This window comes from Monopterus albus, unplaced genomic scaffold (genome assembly GCF_001952655.1).
Source record: "Monopterus albus unplaced genomic scaffold, M_albus_1.0 scaffold2.1, whole genome shotgun sequence".
Classification (NCBI taxonomy): domain Eukaryota; kingdom Metazoa; phylum Chordata; class Actinopteri; order Synbranchiformes; family Synbranchidae; genus Monopterus; species Monopterus albus.
In genome coordinates this window covers 5,464,141-5,481,817 of record NW_018127882.1, presented here as the reverse complement: position 1 = coordinate 5,481,817, position 17,677 = coordinate 5,464,141, and the positions used below count along the sequence as shown (strand labels likewise).

The 17,677-nt window shown below is 42.3% G+C and overlaps 2 protein-coding genes across 2 annotated transcripts in view; one reads left to right on the top strand and one right to left on the bottom strand.

The window, feature by feature from the left end:
- Window positions 1-12,087, top strand: part of mcf2a (MCF.2 cell line derived transforming sequence a) — an 18,668-nt gene extending 6,581 nt beyond the window's left edge. The window contains exons 13-29 of the mRNA XM_020591428.1: window positions 1,420-1,432; window positions 1,663-1,785; window positions 1,931-1,997; window positions 2,089-2,204; window positions 2,705-2,774; window positions 2,890-2,982; window positions 3,172-3,264; window positions 3,918-4,043; window positions 4,201-4,422; window positions 5,497-5,589; window positions 5,950-6,028; window positions 6,270-6,333; window positions 7,498-7,598; window positions 8,016-8,125; window positions 9,719-9,828; window positions 9,986-10,089; window positions 10,166-12,087. Coding sequence (XP_020447084.1) covers window positions 1,420-1,432; window positions 1,663-1,785; window positions 1,931-1,997; window positions 2,089-2,204; window positions 2,705-2,774; window positions 2,890-2,982; window positions 3,172-3,264; window positions 3,918-4,043; window positions 4,201-4,422; window positions 5,497-5,589; window positions 5,950-6,028; window positions 6,270-6,333; window positions 7,498-7,598; window positions 8,016-8,125; window positions 9,719-9,828; window positions 9,986-10,089; window positions 10,166-10,245 — 1,664 coding nt within the window. The 3' untranslated portion in view covers window positions 10,246-12,087. The remainder of the gene's footprint in view (window positions 1-1,419; window positions 1,433-1,662; window positions 1,786-1,930; window positions 1,998-2,088; window positions 2,205-2,704; window positions 2,775-2,889; window positions 2,983-3,171; window positions 3,265-3,917; window positions 4,044-4,200; window positions 4,423-5,496; window positions 5,590-5,949; window positions 6,029-6,269; window positions 6,334-7,497; window positions 7,599-8,015; window positions 8,126-9,718; window positions 9,829-9,985; window positions 10,090-10,165) is intronic.
- A 1,625-nt stretch (window positions 12,088-13,712) lies between these two features.
- f9a (coagulation factor IXa) lies at window positions 13,713-17,677 on the bottom strand. The gene is made up of 8 exons (XM_020591415.1): window positions 17,614-17,677; window positions 17,203-17,390; window positions 17,091-17,115; window positions 16,806-16,919; window positions 16,261-16,395; window positions 15,796-16,172; window positions 15,520-15,643; window positions 13,713-14,704 (listed from the first exon to the last, which is right to left on the bottom strand). The coding sequence occupies exons 1-8, from the start codon at window positions 17,675-17,677 to the stop codon at window positions 14,115-14,117; spliced, it is 1,617 nt and encodes a 538-aa protein (XP_020447071.1). The 3' UTR covers window positions 13,713-14,114.

Below are 17,677 nucleotides of genomic sequence, written 5' to 3'. Positions count from 1 at the left end.
ATTATGGAGGCCACTGTGCTCTTAGGAACCTTAAGTGCAGCAGAAATGTTTTTGTAACCTTGGCCATATCTGTGCCTTGCCACAGTTCTGTCTCTGAGCTCTTCAGGCAGTTCCTTTGACCTCATGATTCTCATTTGCTCTGACATGCAGTGTGAGCTGTAGGGTCTTATATAGACAGGTGGGTGGCTTTCCTAATCACGGTCAATCAGTATAATCAAACACAGCTGGACTCAAATGAAGGTGTAGAACCATCTCAGGGATGATCAGAAGAAATGGACAGCACCTAAGTTAAATATATGAGTGTCACAGCAAAGGGTCTGAATACTTATGACCATGTGATATTTCAGTTTTTCTTTTTTAATAAATCTGCAAAAATGTCTGAATACTTTCCGTACCCACTGTATAATCTAATGTGAAAATCATGTATTACAGTTGATTAAACTGCATTTATTTTTAGATAGCTGCTCTAGTTTACAGCATATACAGTGCTTTTCAAATTAACTAGCTCCCTACCCATCCTACCCTGCTTCCCATGCCCAGTATTGAGGTCTCATCCCAGCCCTTATGGCCTGGCACCAATCCCACTCCCCCCTGCATCTTTACTTTAGGCACCACACCTAAATTAACACATCACAGGGTCCCACTGAGTTGGCCTAAGGTGTTCCTGAATTGGCTTTGAGCTTGGCAGGCTATCTTTACAAAAAAGCTGGAACAAGGGTAGAAGATGTAACCAGTCCACTGGGAAATATGACTGCTTTATTAGTATGGATGTCTGTGTCTCGAGGGAGGTCACACAAAGCTAAACATATTCAACAGTATCCAGCTAATACTGTACGTGTTACCTGGTGTGTTTTCATTTTTCTTAATGTATATATTGTGCAACTGAATGTATTCCATGATAAGGTTTTATTCTCCCCCATTCAAAGACATGTTAATGAGGGTAATAACAAGAAAGTGAGTGAGCGTGATTATGAACTCCTCTGAGGCTCCTGCAATGCTTGGGGCAATAGCCATTTCAGAGATGAAGGGACATGCATACACACATGTACTATATGTGCATGCACACTTCTGATGACTGTCAGATGGCACATGTACAGGCACAACACTCAGGCGAGCATGGATTATTATTGGGCACAAACGTACTAACCTATTATCATTAATTACCTCAAATGTCCATCATGACTGACTTATTTTTTAATTACCGAGTAATAAAACAAAGGTCATAGACAGAGCAAGCAGATCCCTTCCAGGCTATCTCACTGTGCACATGCTCATAAAAAACTGTGCTAGATTTAATGTGGGTACTTAAATGAACCATTTCCTCATTATGCCTCCTCAGAGCACATGGGGATATATTCTGTGTGAATTACAGTCGTACTGTTCAGTGAGCTGCTGCTGATAGTGATCTGGCTTTCACAGGCGATGGTCTGAAGTTATTTTAAACTATCTGATGCCGATATTGGAACAAGTCGATACAGAACTACATGACTTCATGATCAGGTACATACATACACACACACACACACACACACACACACACACACACTTTTTATTTCCTTCCATTATCACTGTTGCATTGAACTAAAAAATGTGAAAAAGTTGATCTTTTCATGTTTGGTCCAATAATTTGTTCTATACAATATCATTTTCTCTACAACCAAGTGGAGAAGTCATTGTTGTCTCTCTGTGGTGTGTCCAGATAGAGGTGATTCATGACTACCAGGAGAGCCAGAGATGTGTGTCATACAGTCTGGAGGGAGAGGACAGCCCAGAACTCTTGAAGCGGTGAGGCGGAGGCGTCCGTCCACCCATCTGTCTGCTCAGTACTGCTCTTGATGTTGTTTACTCTGTGATTCTCTTTGTTCAGCGGTAATGATGCCCTCTGGCACTCTCTCTCTCTTGTCTATGTGTGTGTATGTTTGTGTCACAGCCATGTGATGAGGGAACTCGTAGAGACAGAAAGAATCTATGTGGAAGAGCTGCTGTCAGTGCTGCTGGTGAGACATTGATTTTCCTTTTTAGTGTGTCACAAGGATCTTTCCACAGGCGTAGTATGGTCATATGTTGTACATATACTAAATATTGCAGGGCTATAGGGCTGAGATGGACAACCCAGCTCTGTCAGGGCTTCTGCCCCCAATCCTGCACAGCAAGAGAGACATCCTCTTTGGAAACATGCCTGAGATCTACAATTTTCATAGCAGGCGAGTGATTAATTAATCACAAACACTACAGACCTGTCTGCAATGCATACAAAAAACTGACCATCACACACTGTTATGTCAAGAATTTTATTGACACTAGCAGGTTATCAATACTGTGCAAGAATACATTAAGAACAGAATTAGAGTTTTTAAATGACAACATATTGTTTCTTGAGCAGGATCAGCAAAGTTTACATTGTACTTAAACTGTAAATAAAAAAGGGTTATCACTAATGCTGATGATTCGTTTTACACCTGTAGCAGTAAAATGTTTGACATCGCACCCAAACATGTAGCAGTCAACGATTTATACAGTGGAGTTTTTATTTGTGCTGTTATTTCCACTGCTTTTGTCACCAGTCTAGTTCGGAAATGACTGTTACTAAAAGAAATTAGAGTAAGTGATGGTTACAGTGGGTTCTGTAGCATACCAGTAACTCCATGTACCTGTCATTTCATGTACTGAGGTTGATTTGACCTTTGGCCTCTGACCTTTCCAGGGTTTTCCTTCAGGACCTGGAAGGATGCCTGGAGGCTCCTGAAAGTGTTGGAGCTTGTTTTCTGGAGCGGGTGAGAAGACAAATGTTTGTTGTATAGCTTATTTTTTTATTTTGATCATACATATATTTGTGCATACTGTAACTTGTTTCCATCATTTTCAGATTTCTCTTTCTTGCCTCCCCAGAAAGAAAGTTTCCAGATGTATGAATGCTACTGTCAGAATAAGCCACGCTCTGAGGCGCTCTGGAGACAATTCTCTGACTGTGCCTTCTTTCAGGTCTGCCAGATTCATTCACTGTTTTGTTGTCAGCCAGATATATTTACAATATTTCAAGTACTATAAATATTTGCCTATTTGTTTGATACAAAGCCAGAACTAATCTTAAAGTACAGTTACAATTAAAAACCTGTGGTCCATCTCTGACATTACAGTGCATCCATTGTGGTTTCATTTGTCTTTGTAAAGGAGTGTCAAAAAAAGCTAGAGCACAAACTGGGCCTGGATTCCTACCTGCTGAAACCAGTCCAACGCCTCACCAAGTATCAGCTGCTGCTGAAGGTAAGAGAGAAACATATACACACACAAAGTCAGTCACCTGCAATGTGAATCAGGGTATTTTATGCTACATTTTATAATATTTTTATTGTACTTCTATTTAGGGGTGGAACGGTTCAAGTAAAAAAAAAAAAAAAATCCAAACTGTTCAGTTCACTAACCACAGTTTGGGGCATGTGTGTATTGTTCGGTTCATTTGAAATAGGTTGAGGCACGTGCAGAAAAAAAAATCAGCCTCTCGCCAACAACCCAGTGAAACTTACTGGCACTAATGAAATGTCGATTGCAGCTGTCAGTCAGTCTTATAAATGGCCAGTGCACAAGACAAAGTACAGTTAGAGGACAGGCCGGCGTTGTTTCAGTCTGCTATGGATTTACTGTATAATAAATAACAAGCATGTGGAAATTGTCAGTTCTGTGGGCTACATTAACTCCAACCATAGAATGTGTAGGCTGAGCTGATGTCCATGCATCAACAACACCTATCAGTTTCCAAATCCACTGTCAGAAGTGATTGGCTACAAAACTGGTTCTGAATCATTACTGTAACAACTGTTATAAGTCTTTACTTCTAAAGTGCACTGATTTCATTGTTTGTGTTGTTGTGTGTGCATGTTTATACCAACATGGCTGTCGTTTTGTGTGTGTATTCTCAGGAGCTGCTAAAATACAGTGCAGATTGTGAAGGGGCCTCTGAACTACAGGGGGCACTAACAGCCATGCTGGACCTGCTCAAATCAGTCAACGACTCCATGCATCAGATAGCCATCACAGGTTATGAGGTGAAACAACTTTCATCTGTGTTTGACAGATGAAAACTGAACTTTCTGAACTGATAAACAATTAATTTAGCATAAATGTGCTAAAGCATTCATTTTACAGATAATATATTTACAACCAGTGCTTACACATAAATGCTTCCTTCCATTATATATGCAGGGAGACATTTGCGAGCTGGGCCGTGTGTTGATGCAGGGCTCGTTCAGTGTGTGGATCAGCCATAAGAAAGGCCCCACACGCATGAAAGAGCTGGCTCGCTTCAAGCCGATGCAGAGGCACCTCTTTTTGTATGAGAGAGCTCTACTCTTCTGCAAGCGGAGGGAGGAGCACGGAGACGGCCATGATAAGACCCCCTCATACAGCTTCAAGCACTATCTCAAGGTCTGTCTTTATGTGTTTGCACTTTTTCAGGATACTCTGGTGTTTTTGCCCATTAGTTAAATGTTAAAAATTGAATAACAATATTTGATTCTTAGCAGATCACTTACTCCAGTTCTCAGAACAACAGTACCCCATAAACCTGTAGTTTGTTGAGTGAGAAGTGTTGTCCAGGTTGGTTACATGTGTTCATGGTTGGTAATGTCGAATTATTGCTGACCACATGAAATCACTTATTTGTTACCAAGCAAGCTATATTTACTGTACTTCCTGACATTTTATTTGAGTGTCACACTGTCAGAATGATGATGATTTTGAGTGTTTTGATTTACTATACAGTAAACTATCGAAATTTTATTACGTAGGGAACAGGGATGTAACGATATTTGTAATTTTGCTATATTGAGATAGAAAAATGTCTCTAATGTCATGGGACTATGATGTTTCTACACATGGCTATTTCATTAGTATAACTGCATGCTGGTCGCAGAATCAAAACACTGTACAAAAACACTGATGTTCCACTGCCTTATATTATTTACAAAATTCAGGTACTGCAATAATATTTTATTTTATCTCATAAAAGGACTATTACATTATAGGGCTGTCACTTTTCTTTCAAATTTCAAACATTTGTTCTACAGGAGTCATTCTGATTACAGTGTATGTAGTATGTACCTGGCTTACTTCCAAAAATTGTAAATGAAATTGTTACACTAATGCCTTAATACAGCAAATGCTCATCCCTTAGTAGTTCTCTGCCACTGTCACTAAAATGGTAGTAAATGTGTAAATGGCCCATCTGGCCACAGAACCTAGTGTATTCCCAAAAGGCTTCCTCTGTTCTGTGTGTTGTTGTTCGGAGGGCGTCACAGCTGGTGACACACCAACAGCAGCTGCTGCTAGTTTTGATTTATTGTTGAAGATGTGAGTAGGAAGCAGTTTCACAGCAGAGGTGTGAATGTTTTTGTTCTGACAGGACGGATATGCTACAGTGACGTACAGTAAGTCTGATGCACCCGGTGCTGTTTGTGCTGCCTATGTGTGTCGGTGTAAACAGTGTGTCTCCCCTGGCAGATGACTGCTGTGGGGATCACAGAGAACGTCAAGGGAGATGTGAAAAAGTTTGAGATCTGGTACAGTGGCAGGGAGGAAGTCTATGTGGTTCAGGTAAGGAGTCCTCAAAGGTTTAAGCCGAGCATTGTTCAGTAGCTTAAACGCAGTACACCTCACTGATAAATTGGTCAGTTTTTTTACTATTACTGTAGTTTTAAACCCCGTCAACCCAACTTTTAAGCAAAATTGGCAAATATTCACAGGTTTCACCTTCGCAAATATAATCTTTGCTGTTTTTTGTAGTCCTCTGATAGTAAGTTGAATATTTTTGAGGACTGGGCAATATGTTGGACATGACTAGACATTTTAAAGCATCCCCAATAGCTTTGTAAAATTGTGATCAGCATTTTTAACATATTGCTGACAGAAGGAATGGTACCACTGTAGCACTGACCTGTTTCTGTTGTTTCTCAGGCTCCTACAGTGGAGGTGAAGATGGCCTGGCTCAATGAGCTTCGCCGAATCCTGACAAACCAGCAGAAGCTGCTTCGAGGTATGTGAAGACACACAGTCAAGTTAATAAGAGATTCTAAACACAAAGGTCCACACAGTAGCTTCAGAGCTTTGAACTGCGTTTCACTCACAGCCCTCAGAGAACACGAGATGTTTGAAAGCTCTGAATCCACCAAGTGAATCTTTGTGCTTAGAGGTTAACACACTACTTAGAATCAACTGGAAATTTGCTCAGAAAGTTTAATCCCTCTTTGTACTCCTCTTTCTTTGTCTTCTCATAGATGAAGTCTATCAACACGGCCAAATGGTTGAACACATGCATATTTCTCTACCATTCTCTGAGAGGTCAGTGCCTGTAGTTGTTTACAAATACAGTATTTACAGTAGTGTGTTGAGTGCATGATGTAGGCTATAGTCGCGCAAACATCCAAACATCCATATGCAGAACACACACATGCAGTCACAGCAGGACTGTCTGCATTTCATGTTGCCCTTGTAGAAAGCTTTGTATGTGTGGTGGTGTGAGAATGAGCCCCACTCTGTCCACTGCTGTCTCGTTGCCTATCCCCACTCCTCCCGTCCCCTACCTGCAGGGGCTTGCGGCCATCCAGAGGGGTTCCCAGGGGCTGTCTGCCGGGGCTGGATTTTGTCACGCTGTCGGCTGACGCGTTTCTGTGCCTTCGTTCCCGGAGCCCCTGCCCCCGAAGCCCCCGGCAACGGCCCCGGCCGTGCCCCCGCCATCGCCCCCAGCGCCACTGACCTGCCCTTTCGCTCAGTGGTAAACTCAGCCTGGCTTGGCTTGCCTCATGCTGGCATGATCCACCTGGCCTGGCTTTGGAACCAAAAACCAAGCACCCATGTTTGTGTACAGATCATCGCCTGCACCTCCTTTTATTGCCTCACTGTGGTTCATAACTGACCCCCTTGCTACCTCGAGAGCTGTGTCTCAGCAGCTTTTCCATGGTATTTCTAACATGGTCTCAAAAACAACTTCTCCTAGTTCTGCATATCAGATTTGTTATTTTGCATGTAATGCAAAGGGGGCAAACAAAGAGTTTTGATTTCATTCCATAAATGTTCTTAATTTCCTCATGACAACTGCTTTTTAAGATGGGGCCTTTTTTTTTTTTAGATGAAGCTACTGTAGATTTGCTTTCCAGAAACACTATCACTCATCATATAGCGTGTAAACTGAGACCAGATCTTCCCTTGTGTTGACACTATGTCACATTTTACAGAGGAGCTTGCACATGGCTGCTCTGTGTCCTGCCCTGCTGTCTGACTGGTGCCTGAATGGTCATGGCTGTGTGAGAAACAACAGGAGAGAGTTGTTCCTTGACACTGGTCTGGGGCCAGTTTGACTGTTCGCTCCTCTTTTTGGTATATAGTAGATTCAGGAAGTGGGAGCTGACCCCATACTGTGTGTCTGAGGATAACATCTATCCTGAGACTGTCCGTTGACTGTGCACAGCATTTAGTGATGCATGTTGTTTTGTGCTGTTCTCCTAGCAAGCAGCAGAGGGCGTCAGTGAGTTCTGAGGACACTGACTCGGGGAGGAGCAGTCCAGACCCCCATTCCAACTCCCCTAAACACCAGCACAACCGCAGGAGTGAGTAAATCCCAGTTATACAAATTGAAACTACAATCAAGTAGTTACTTAGTAACTAAATTGCAAAAAATGTTAAGGGAATTACTCCAAATCATACTTAATTTGCACACTGTTGTGCTGCTGTTGCTAATTTTCTTCATAATTTATAACTGATATAGATATTTGACTTTTCCTCCCTCAGCGTTTCAGGTGTACTTTGACCTGAAGAACCAGGTACATTGAGGAATCTGGGCGAAAAAGGTCCATCTACTGAGATTAGCTTTTGATTCTACATTCTTGTTAATTTCTCAGTAAGGGCCAAGGGGTCATTATATTGTTGGCATAGTTACTAAGTATCTACTTGGTGCCTTTACGGTGTCGTATTCTGAAGAATGTGTTGATCAGTACCAGTAACAGCCAAAGCTGTGTCTGTCCCAGGTTGGCCTGGAGCTCATCACTCGGTAGACATCTGCGAGGGTTTGGAGGAGTGGCCTCGAGGTCGGGACACGTTCCATCCATCTGACATGGATGAGGTTTTGGTGCAGCTGGTGAGAAGGAATACAGTCACATTAGATACAATACAGTAAATGATGGTGCTCCAAGTTAGATGCCATGAAACCAGAAACGGAATGTGACCTGTATCCGGCTATGTACTAAACCCCCTTTCAGACATGCACCCCTAACCAGGAATTTGCCGGCTATTTCACATCTAGGCATCATGTCTGAACAAAGCCAGTGTTACTGACAATTGTACTTGATGGAGCCTAGTCAAATAGCTACATGTCTGAACTGAAGTGGTCAAACTTCCGGTAAGGGCACAGTCAAGATGACGACCGTGCTACAGTATAACACACATTTTTTCTGTTCTTACTAACGCCACCTCCTCTCTTCATTCACACTAGCTCGATCAACGAACGCTGCACTCGCTTTGGTGGAGTAGATTTAGGGCAGATTGTGAAATTTGGGCACAAATACACTCAATCAAAGAATGTAACATCACTAGCTAGTGCAAACTGGCACAGCGAAGATAGGGTTTAGAAGCGTGAGCTAATGCAGAATGGCTGCAAATTGGTCCAGCATGGAATTCAGAGAACTGTTCATCCTCTGTGCAGAGGAGGAAATTACTAATAAGATAAATAGTAAATGGCATTGCTTTGTGTCTGTCTCGTGATATTGGAACTCGTCTTAAATGGACTATAACTTTGAAACCAACTTGAATTAGCTTAGTGGACCAAGAGAAGCTGCATTTGAGCCTCCGATGAACTTTGGAGTAAATTTTTGCACAGAATGAGAGTTGGGCATTTTTTTAGCCTATTTTTTTGCAGTGCAGTTGCGTTCTGGGTGGAAACATTCAGGGTCAGTGTGGAGAATAGGAGAAGTGACAATGACCAAGACCTAGTCTCTCACACAGGGATACATCAATATTGTTTTAACACCTACTTGAAAAATCCTGAACTATTCCTTTAAGACACGTACACAAGGACTTCAAATGTCATTCTCGACCTTGGAAATGGCAGTTGACAAAACAGCCTCACTGCCACTTAATAGCTCTTTTAGAGCTTTTGATCGTATCACTCAATCTAAAAAAGAAAAATGTCATTCTCACGTGATTTCTGTTTAAATTTTTTCATACATATTATAAAACCTCTGCAATCTTGATTGTTCCAGTTAAGATAATTCTGTGGCCTCTTTTCTAACAAAGATTGAAAATGAGAAGGTGTTGGCCTCTACAAGGTTAAAAAACATACAGTAACTGCTGTATGTTTGATCTTTTGTGTCTCTGAACCTTAAGTCTCTGAGGTCAGCAAACAAATGTCTACTTGATGTAGAATGTAGTGAAGAAAAACCATGCATTTGCTCTCTTTGCACTGAAACTGAAATAGTTTCTCTCTTAGAATAAACTGAATTGACATACTTCTCACGGTAGTTACAGCCACTTACTTTTCTGAACTTTTTGATTACTTTTGTTTTTCTATTTCAATTCTATTTTGTGGCTTTTGTGCCTGTTTGAGATTTTGTGCTTAATCATGCCTTCTTATGATGTACTTTATAGCTCTTGCTTTCAAAAGAGTGATATAAATAGATACTGTATAAATAAATCTTTTCTTACTTTGTGCTTGACAGTTTTCTTCCTGTGCCAGTCTCCAGGCAGATACAGGGCTTTGGCTGACTGTCTTCAAAATGGACCAGACAGTGTCACCATCAAGTGCGAAGACATCATCCAGCTGCAATCTGAAGACAAGGGTCGCTGGTGAGTTATCAGCCTATCAGCACAGATGATTTTCAGTAAACCATAGTGCTCGAGTGTCAACCTAAACCTGGTAGCAAAGTTTATTTCTCTAATTTCTTTTCACATCCTTTTGTTTTTCCTTATCTCAACCCATTCCTCACTTATCTTAATCTTTCAGGCTGGTAAAAAATCTGAGTCAGAGACAAGAGGGTTTTATAGCAGCCGCCAGCCTGCAGCTGATTGTAGGAGACAGCAGTCGAGCACACTCCTCCAGACTAGGGGGTAAATGAAAAACATTGGCTTCCAAGATGACAATATAGTGTTGAGCCATATCTGACTTAGCTTTTCTTTTTAAAAGTCTTTATCCTTTCTTGTAGACCCAGGCAACCTGAAGACAAGAAAGCTCAGCTCCCCATAGAGAAGAAGCACAGAATGTGAATCTAATATTTACCAGTGGATGATGAACAGACTGAGCCAGAGCTGTCTCACAGCTGTATCAGCCACCCACTCCTCACTCCCTGGCGCCGTCTGCTTTTCTTCGGCACAGTTTGACCATTACAAAGAAAAAAGTGGGAAACCTACAAGCCTGATTTTCTCACAGGTTTGACTGACGAGCTCTTGGGGCTAGTGTTTTGTGATAGTGAAGGTGTGCACCAGCTCCACGGCACAGGAGCTGTTAGACCTCTTGGACAATCAACCGATCCCTAAATCCTGATTGGTCTTCCTCATTTTTGAATGTTCTTCCGGCGCCCCATCTGCAACACACATATAAGCAGGATGTGAGTTGCTACTGCTAATGCAGTGGGCCATTTTTCTAAGTGTGGACTCAAACATTTTTCAGCTCTTCCTCATTGCAGTTCTGAGTGCGAGTCTTCCTGGTTGTCTCATTGTGTGTCAGATGGATGCTTACCTAAGATTTACCTGAAATATTTCTTACAGCAGAGACTTTTGTACATGTATGGTATCATTTTTAACATTTGCTGTACCTAAGTGTTTCATCTTTGTGTAATTAGGTGACATTTTCCATTGAACTACTTCAGCGCATTTTTCTTACCTTTCATTCCTGAAGGCACCTCTTTTGAACAGACTAGAAATTAAAATGCCAAAATGTGCCATGCCATAATGCCTTTTTTATTCTCGCTCTTTTGGGGTCTCTTGTATGTACTGTTTGCATAATCAAATGCTCTTCCTGCTTTAACCTGACCTCCCAAATATCCAACAGGCACTTTAATAAGGTGGAAGGACAATAGACTAAAATCCACCAACTGTCCTACTGAATGTGTTCTTTGCTTGCCGCTTTACCTCCTGTATGTATTTCACCTTATTCATGCTGCTATTTCCTTTGTGTATTCTTGAATGTATGATGTGTTAGCAAGGCAGGGGAGACTTACCCTCTGCATGCAGGCAGTAGTTGACGTCACTGACGGCCACGGTGTGCACTGTAGACGAAGGGGAGGCGTGTGCCACAGACAACCAAATACTATCACTCTCTTCAGGTCTTTAGGGAGCTGGCTGTCAGTCACAGTGTAGAGAATGCAGAGACTATGTTCTGTGTTCCCTCCATCATAGTGGCAGATCGTTTCCTCCTCACCATTGCAGCGCACTTAATTTTGGGTTCCCCAGTAAAATGGATCATAGAACCAACATAAAATATACCCTCTGTATTGAACACTTAATTAAATATTGATTGCAAGCTTATGTGAATTTACGACATCAAATCGAGGCCCCAGTCGGAGGGCTGCCTTTGATACACTGTTTCATATGGAAATAAGTCTAGAAAGCACCAGAAGCCACTGCACAATAAACATTACCTGTTAGAAATTTTATTTTGCTTTAAAAATGTTCCTTCATATTGTGAGGTATCGGTGCAGCCCTGATTCAAAGTACATCTCCATATATTTACAGGAGCTATGCCTGACTGCAGAAAAAAAGATTATAACAACATTTAATGGACTCTATGTAACATTCATCCTAAATGCTGCAGACTTTGCACAGATTTTCCAGGTTGGGAAAAAAAAATTGCTTGAATTATGTATCCCGATGAGCCAAGTAGTCAAAGGTTGTTGCTGAAAATGCATGGCAGCTGAGCAGCGAGCAAGTTTGTACTCTAATCAATATTCTAAACTGGTTTCTTTTTATACTGCTTCAAGTTCAGTAAAAAAAATCAAAAAAATAAAACTATTTAGTGCAATTCCTTTGGTAACTGAATTTATTCAGTATTTACCATGGTGATACATTTGGTTGATACACTAATGTAGCAGTATCTGTTTTTTGTATTCTTGTTTTTATGGAGGCCATCTTATACAACATAAAAACTATAAACAGTAATACAATTGTTTCTCTTTTTGTTTCTTGTAGTTACACATAATTTGATGCCTGGGTTACTAAATACTACTGTGTGTCTGTCACTTTCGGCTGTTCCTGTTAGGGGTCACCACAGCGAGATGATTCACATGTTGAAATTTGGCACGTGTTCTATGCCACATGCCCTTCCTGGCACAACCCTGAGATAAACCCAGGCAGCAGCAGCGGCGAGAGTGCTGAATCCTAGCTACTAGTCCATCAGGGATCCACTGAATACTACTGTGTGTAAAACACTTATTTACCAGCAGAAGGGAGTAATGTCGCAGAGAGGAAAACCCTGACTGTTGTTTGTGCCTATGTGTCAAACAGTAGCTCAGAATATGTGGCCTTCTTGGAGACCCTGGGTGGGGTCCTTGATGGGGCACCACCTGGGGACTGTGTTTGACAGGGGAGGAGAACTGCTGACTCGGACTGGAGATATTGCCAGGCAGTGGAAGGAGCACTTTGAGGAACTCCTGAATGCGTCTAACATGTCCTCCAAGGAGGAGGAAGAGGTGGAAGACTCGGGGGAAACCTCACCCATATCTAAGGCAGAGGTCACTGAAGTAGCCAAAATGCTCGTCAGTGGCAAGGCACCAGGAGTGGATGAGATTCGCCCTGAGATGCTGAAGGCTCTGAACATCAATGGGCTGTCTTGGTTGACATGCATCTTCAATGTCGCATGGAGAACGGGGACAGTGCCTGTGTACTGGCAAACTGGGTTGGTGGTTCCCATTTTTAAAAAAGGGGACTGGAGAGTGTGCTCCAATTATTGGGGTATCACACTACTCAGCCTCCCTGGGAAAGCCTACGCTAGGGTGCTGGTAAAGGAGGCGCTGACCAATTGTTGAACCTCGGAATCAGGAGGAACAATGCGGTTTCTGTCCAGGTTGTGGAACGCTGCCCCAGCTCTTTACTCTTGCAAGATTACTGGAGAGATCCTGGGACTTTACACACCCAGTCTACATGTGTTTTGTGGACTTGGAGAAGACTTATGACCGGGTCCGCAGTGGGATCTTGTGGAGGGTACAGGGCACTAGAGCCATTGGTACAAGCCATTTGGTTCTTGTATAGCCAGAGTGACAGTTGTGTCCATATACTCGGCAAGAGGTCAAACATGTTCCCAGTTGGTGTTGGCCTTCGCCAGGGCTGTCCCTTGTCAGTGATTCTGTTTGTGATCTTCATGAGCAGGATCTCAAGATGCAGCCGGGAGGAGGAAAATGTCAGGTTTGGGGACCTCAGAATTGCATCTCTGCTATTTGCTGATGATGTGGTTTTGTTGGCTTTGTCAGATGGTGACCTCAAGCATGCACTGGGGCAGTTTGCAGAAAAATGTGAAGGCAGGGATGTGAGTCAGCACCTCCAAGTCTGAGGCCATGTGCTCTGCCAGAAAACGGTGGACTTCTTTCTCCGGATTGGGAGTGAGTTACTGCCACAAGTGAAGGAGTTTAAGTATCTTGGGATCTTTTTCATGAGTGAGGGTAAAATCGAGCATGAGATTGATATGCGGATAGGGGCAGCATCAGCAGTAAAGTGGACGTTGTACCGGACTGTCGTGCTGAAGAAGGAGCTGAGCAGAAAGGCAAAGCTCTCAATTTACCAGTCTACGCTCCATCCCTCACCATTAGTCATAAGCTATGGGTTGTGGCTGAAAGAGTAAGTTCGCTAATACAAGCTGTTGAAATGAGTTTCCTTTGTAGGGTGGCCGGATTTACCCTTAGAGATAGGGTGCAGAGCTAGGTCATCCGGAAGGAACTTGGAGTAGAACTGAGGTGAGCTCAGGCATCTTATTAGGATGCCTCCAGGTTGCCTCCCTTTGGGGGTCTTCTGGGCACGTCCATTTGATATTGTTGTTATTATTATTATTATTATTTCAAACTTAGTTTCATGAATTGCATGCCACATTTATGACATAGTTGAGTCCAAGCAACTTGTAAACCAGTTTTTTTTTTTTTATCTTAAATTTAAGGAACAGAATCTTCCACATCAAATGCCAGCCTGTGTTTAGTTAATCCCATGACCTGGTTTATCCATTGGTAGTAAAAAGACACACGAGTGTACACACCATACTTCCCATCTTTTGCACATTCTTCTCCCCAGCTCACGATGCCCGTCAGGAACCACGTGTCATGAATACTGTTTGTGTGAGGACCTCCACTGTCCCCCTGACAGGCATCTTTGGCCTCATTATAGTACCCCGCACAAAACATGCCAGACGTGATCCTGGCCTTACTGCTGCGCTTACACTCTGTCCGATCTGTGAAGGGAACCTCGACCTTCAGCAAGGTGCTAGCCGTAGATCCAAGGAAGCGTGTTCGACCCCAGCCGCTGACTGTAGCTGGGGAGGACTCCTGCACTAGGTACTCAGTAAAGGCCCCGGGCCCTAGACAGATGGGTCGGACTACTCTGGAGAAGACGATGGGAGTTTTGATATACAGCAGGGCGATGTCATGGTTGTACAGGCTTATACTGGCATTGTAGTGTGGGTGTATGTGCTTCTCCAACACTTCATGCTCTTGCTCTGTGCTCTCTTTGATGTCAATGTTAAGCTCCCCTGCAAGCAGAGACAGTATAGTGAGTTAGTTTTTGAATAAATTTACTCTGCAATCAAACACACACAGTCAATGTCCCACAGTAAAAAAAAGAGTGAATTTCCCCTTGAAATGCAATAAATGGCATGAGTTAAAAATTATTTCAAGGATTATGATACACAAAATGAATACAAGGGCTACAGTTAGATTTTCAGGACTAGTGACTCGACTTGGACTTGAGCACTAATGACTCGGACATGGACTCATACTGGAGCTTTGACTGTATTTAGACTTGGAAGCTGGAGATGAGGACTCAAATTTTTTTTGTAATAGGCCCTACCAATTGGACCTAAGGTACTGATATTAAAACCTGTTCACCTGCACCATGCTGTATCCAGCACACCTCATCAAAGTGTACACTCTACTTTTTTATAAATGATTTTTATGTATCGAATCGCTGAGCGATATCATGATGCAATACTGTTAGAAAGTTTGGGGGCGACAGTGGTGCGGTGGTAGAGCAGTCATTTCCCAACCAGAAGGTTGAAGGTTTGAATCTCGGTGCCGGCAGTCCACATGTCGAAGTGTCCTTGGGCACTTGACAGTCCAAAACCCAAAGTTATTTAGTTACTATCACAGAAAGGCAGCCAGCACTCACAACTGAGAGGCGAGAACCAGATCATTTTAGCCCTGTTGCTCGACTCAAATGATTAATCTATTATCAAAACAGTCGACTAGTTAACCAATGAACCAACTAGTTGTTTAACCTCTACTTTACACAGAGCTTCTCAATTATGTTAGAGGAGAGGTGAAACTAGTCAGTGGTGGTGAATCTTACCCACTCTGATGAAGAAGGGTCCCTGTGCCTGCTCTATGCAGTGAGCAGCAGTAATAACCCAGTGCTCGCTGAGAATGGATCCCCCACAAAATAGCTGACCACTGCGATGGTCTATCAGGGCTACCTGCAGAGAAGAAAAAGGACTGTGAATGGTAACAAGAAATTGAACATATTCCAGCTGCCGTTTCTTTTCCCCCTTGTATTTACTGTAACAAGCATTAATACATTAATACTACATACTACACTACATACATTACTACGTCTTCTGCACTATACCTGCCAAGGGATCTCTCCTGGAATCACCTCCGTACCACCTATAATGCGTTTAAAAGGATGAGGAGACTCCTCAGTGAGGTCATCAGTGGGATCCTCAGTGAGGTCATCAGTGGGATCCTCAGTGGGATCCTCAGTGGGGTCCTCAGTGTTACTGTAAACCCACAAGGGCAGTTTCTTTCTGGGTTGATTTCTTACAGAATTATTTGTGGCAGGAGAAGTTGCTGCAGTACTAGCTGGAACTGAGGGAGGGGCTGAAGCAGCAGTGGTGCTGGTTAGTGAAGTCGTGTTCTGCATGCTTGTATTTTCATAGCTGAGGAAAAACCTTCGGAATACTGCACTTCCTGATGTCAGGGCAGTTCTACCACATGGGAATTCAGCTGGTAACATGAGAAAAGGGAAGTCACATTGTTGAATTAATAGCCATTATTATATTTAGCACAGCATTAACCAAGAATACGTGACTACTTTCTGGTTCACAGTTGACTTTGTCCTCCATTAGCCTGTATCCGGTCGCACAGGAACATGTTGCTCCAGAGGCTCCTGCTGTTTCACAGAAGTGCACACAATCCCCATTGTTCACATCACATCTCTTTGCTACAACTGGGGAAAAAAACCACATACAAAAACAATTCTGTCATGATCTTTTTACATACATACATGTACAATTACCACATAGAAATTTCTGTTGTTTTAAATAGCACCTATTGCATCGTCAGTCAAGTGTGATTCAGATAAATGCACTCACTACTTACTGAGAGGGCACCTTGGCTGCTGTTTATAGAATTTCCAAAAAAGACAATCGAATTTTGGAACCTAAAACCAGACTGGCGCTGGATGGGAGCCATTGAATTAATTTAGAAACAAGGATAGGAAAAAGGCACTGAGCTGTTGATCCTTTGAGAATAAGATCAGATCTGATCTCATACTCTCAAAACATTTGGATTATGTAGCATAAAAATCTCATTTCTTTTAATCACATTTGTAAACCCAGCCATGGGATTTTGACTTACTGATCTCACAGTTCCTGCCAGTGAAGCCATGCAGACATGTGCAGATATAGGAGCCAATCTGGTCTTTACATGACCCTCGGTTCAGACATGGATGTGATTCACACTGATTACCATCTAAGGACATCCAGACAGTATTTTAGCTTACAGCTATCTAAAAAACAGAAACATCTTCACATAAAAGCAGACAGTATGCAGAGAAATACAGGTCTGTTCCAAGATGAAATACTCATGTTCACTATTTTCTACTTAGTATTAGTAGAAGTCAGTTATTAACAACATCCTCACCTGAATATCCCAGCCAGAACTCCATCTAAAACACAGCCGTCTGTGATCAGTGCAGCCAGTAAATGAAACGATATGCACAAAATCTTTTTTTTTTAAATTAGCAAACACTTACCGTCTTTAATTCATTCTCAAAGATCTCCCTGGCCTCTTCCCAGTTACAAGCTTCCTCCATACACTCTCTCTCCAAGTTGCCTGGCCGCAGCTCCTCAAACCCCCTGGTGTTAAAGCGTTTGGACCTCTGCAGAACGCTGTCCGCTGCTTGACTGGAGAGAAACACTGGGCCTGAGGCTGGAGCTGGAGCTACAGTGAGAAAATAAAAAAAGAAATCATAAGTCTATGTTTAAGTAAATGTCTTATCTTATAGGTCACAACCACAAATATATAAAGTTTACAGATATTCTTTTGCATATAAACAAAGTGAATAGAAAGGATGATCTCCACATGGCACTTATATTTACAACTTCGTAAATAAGACTGCACAATGAAAATAAACCTCAAAATGAAGATAATTTATATTTGATACCTCCAGAACTCAGCTGAAAGCCCAAAAGTGACAAAAACAGCAAAGCCAAAGAATCTAGGGCCAT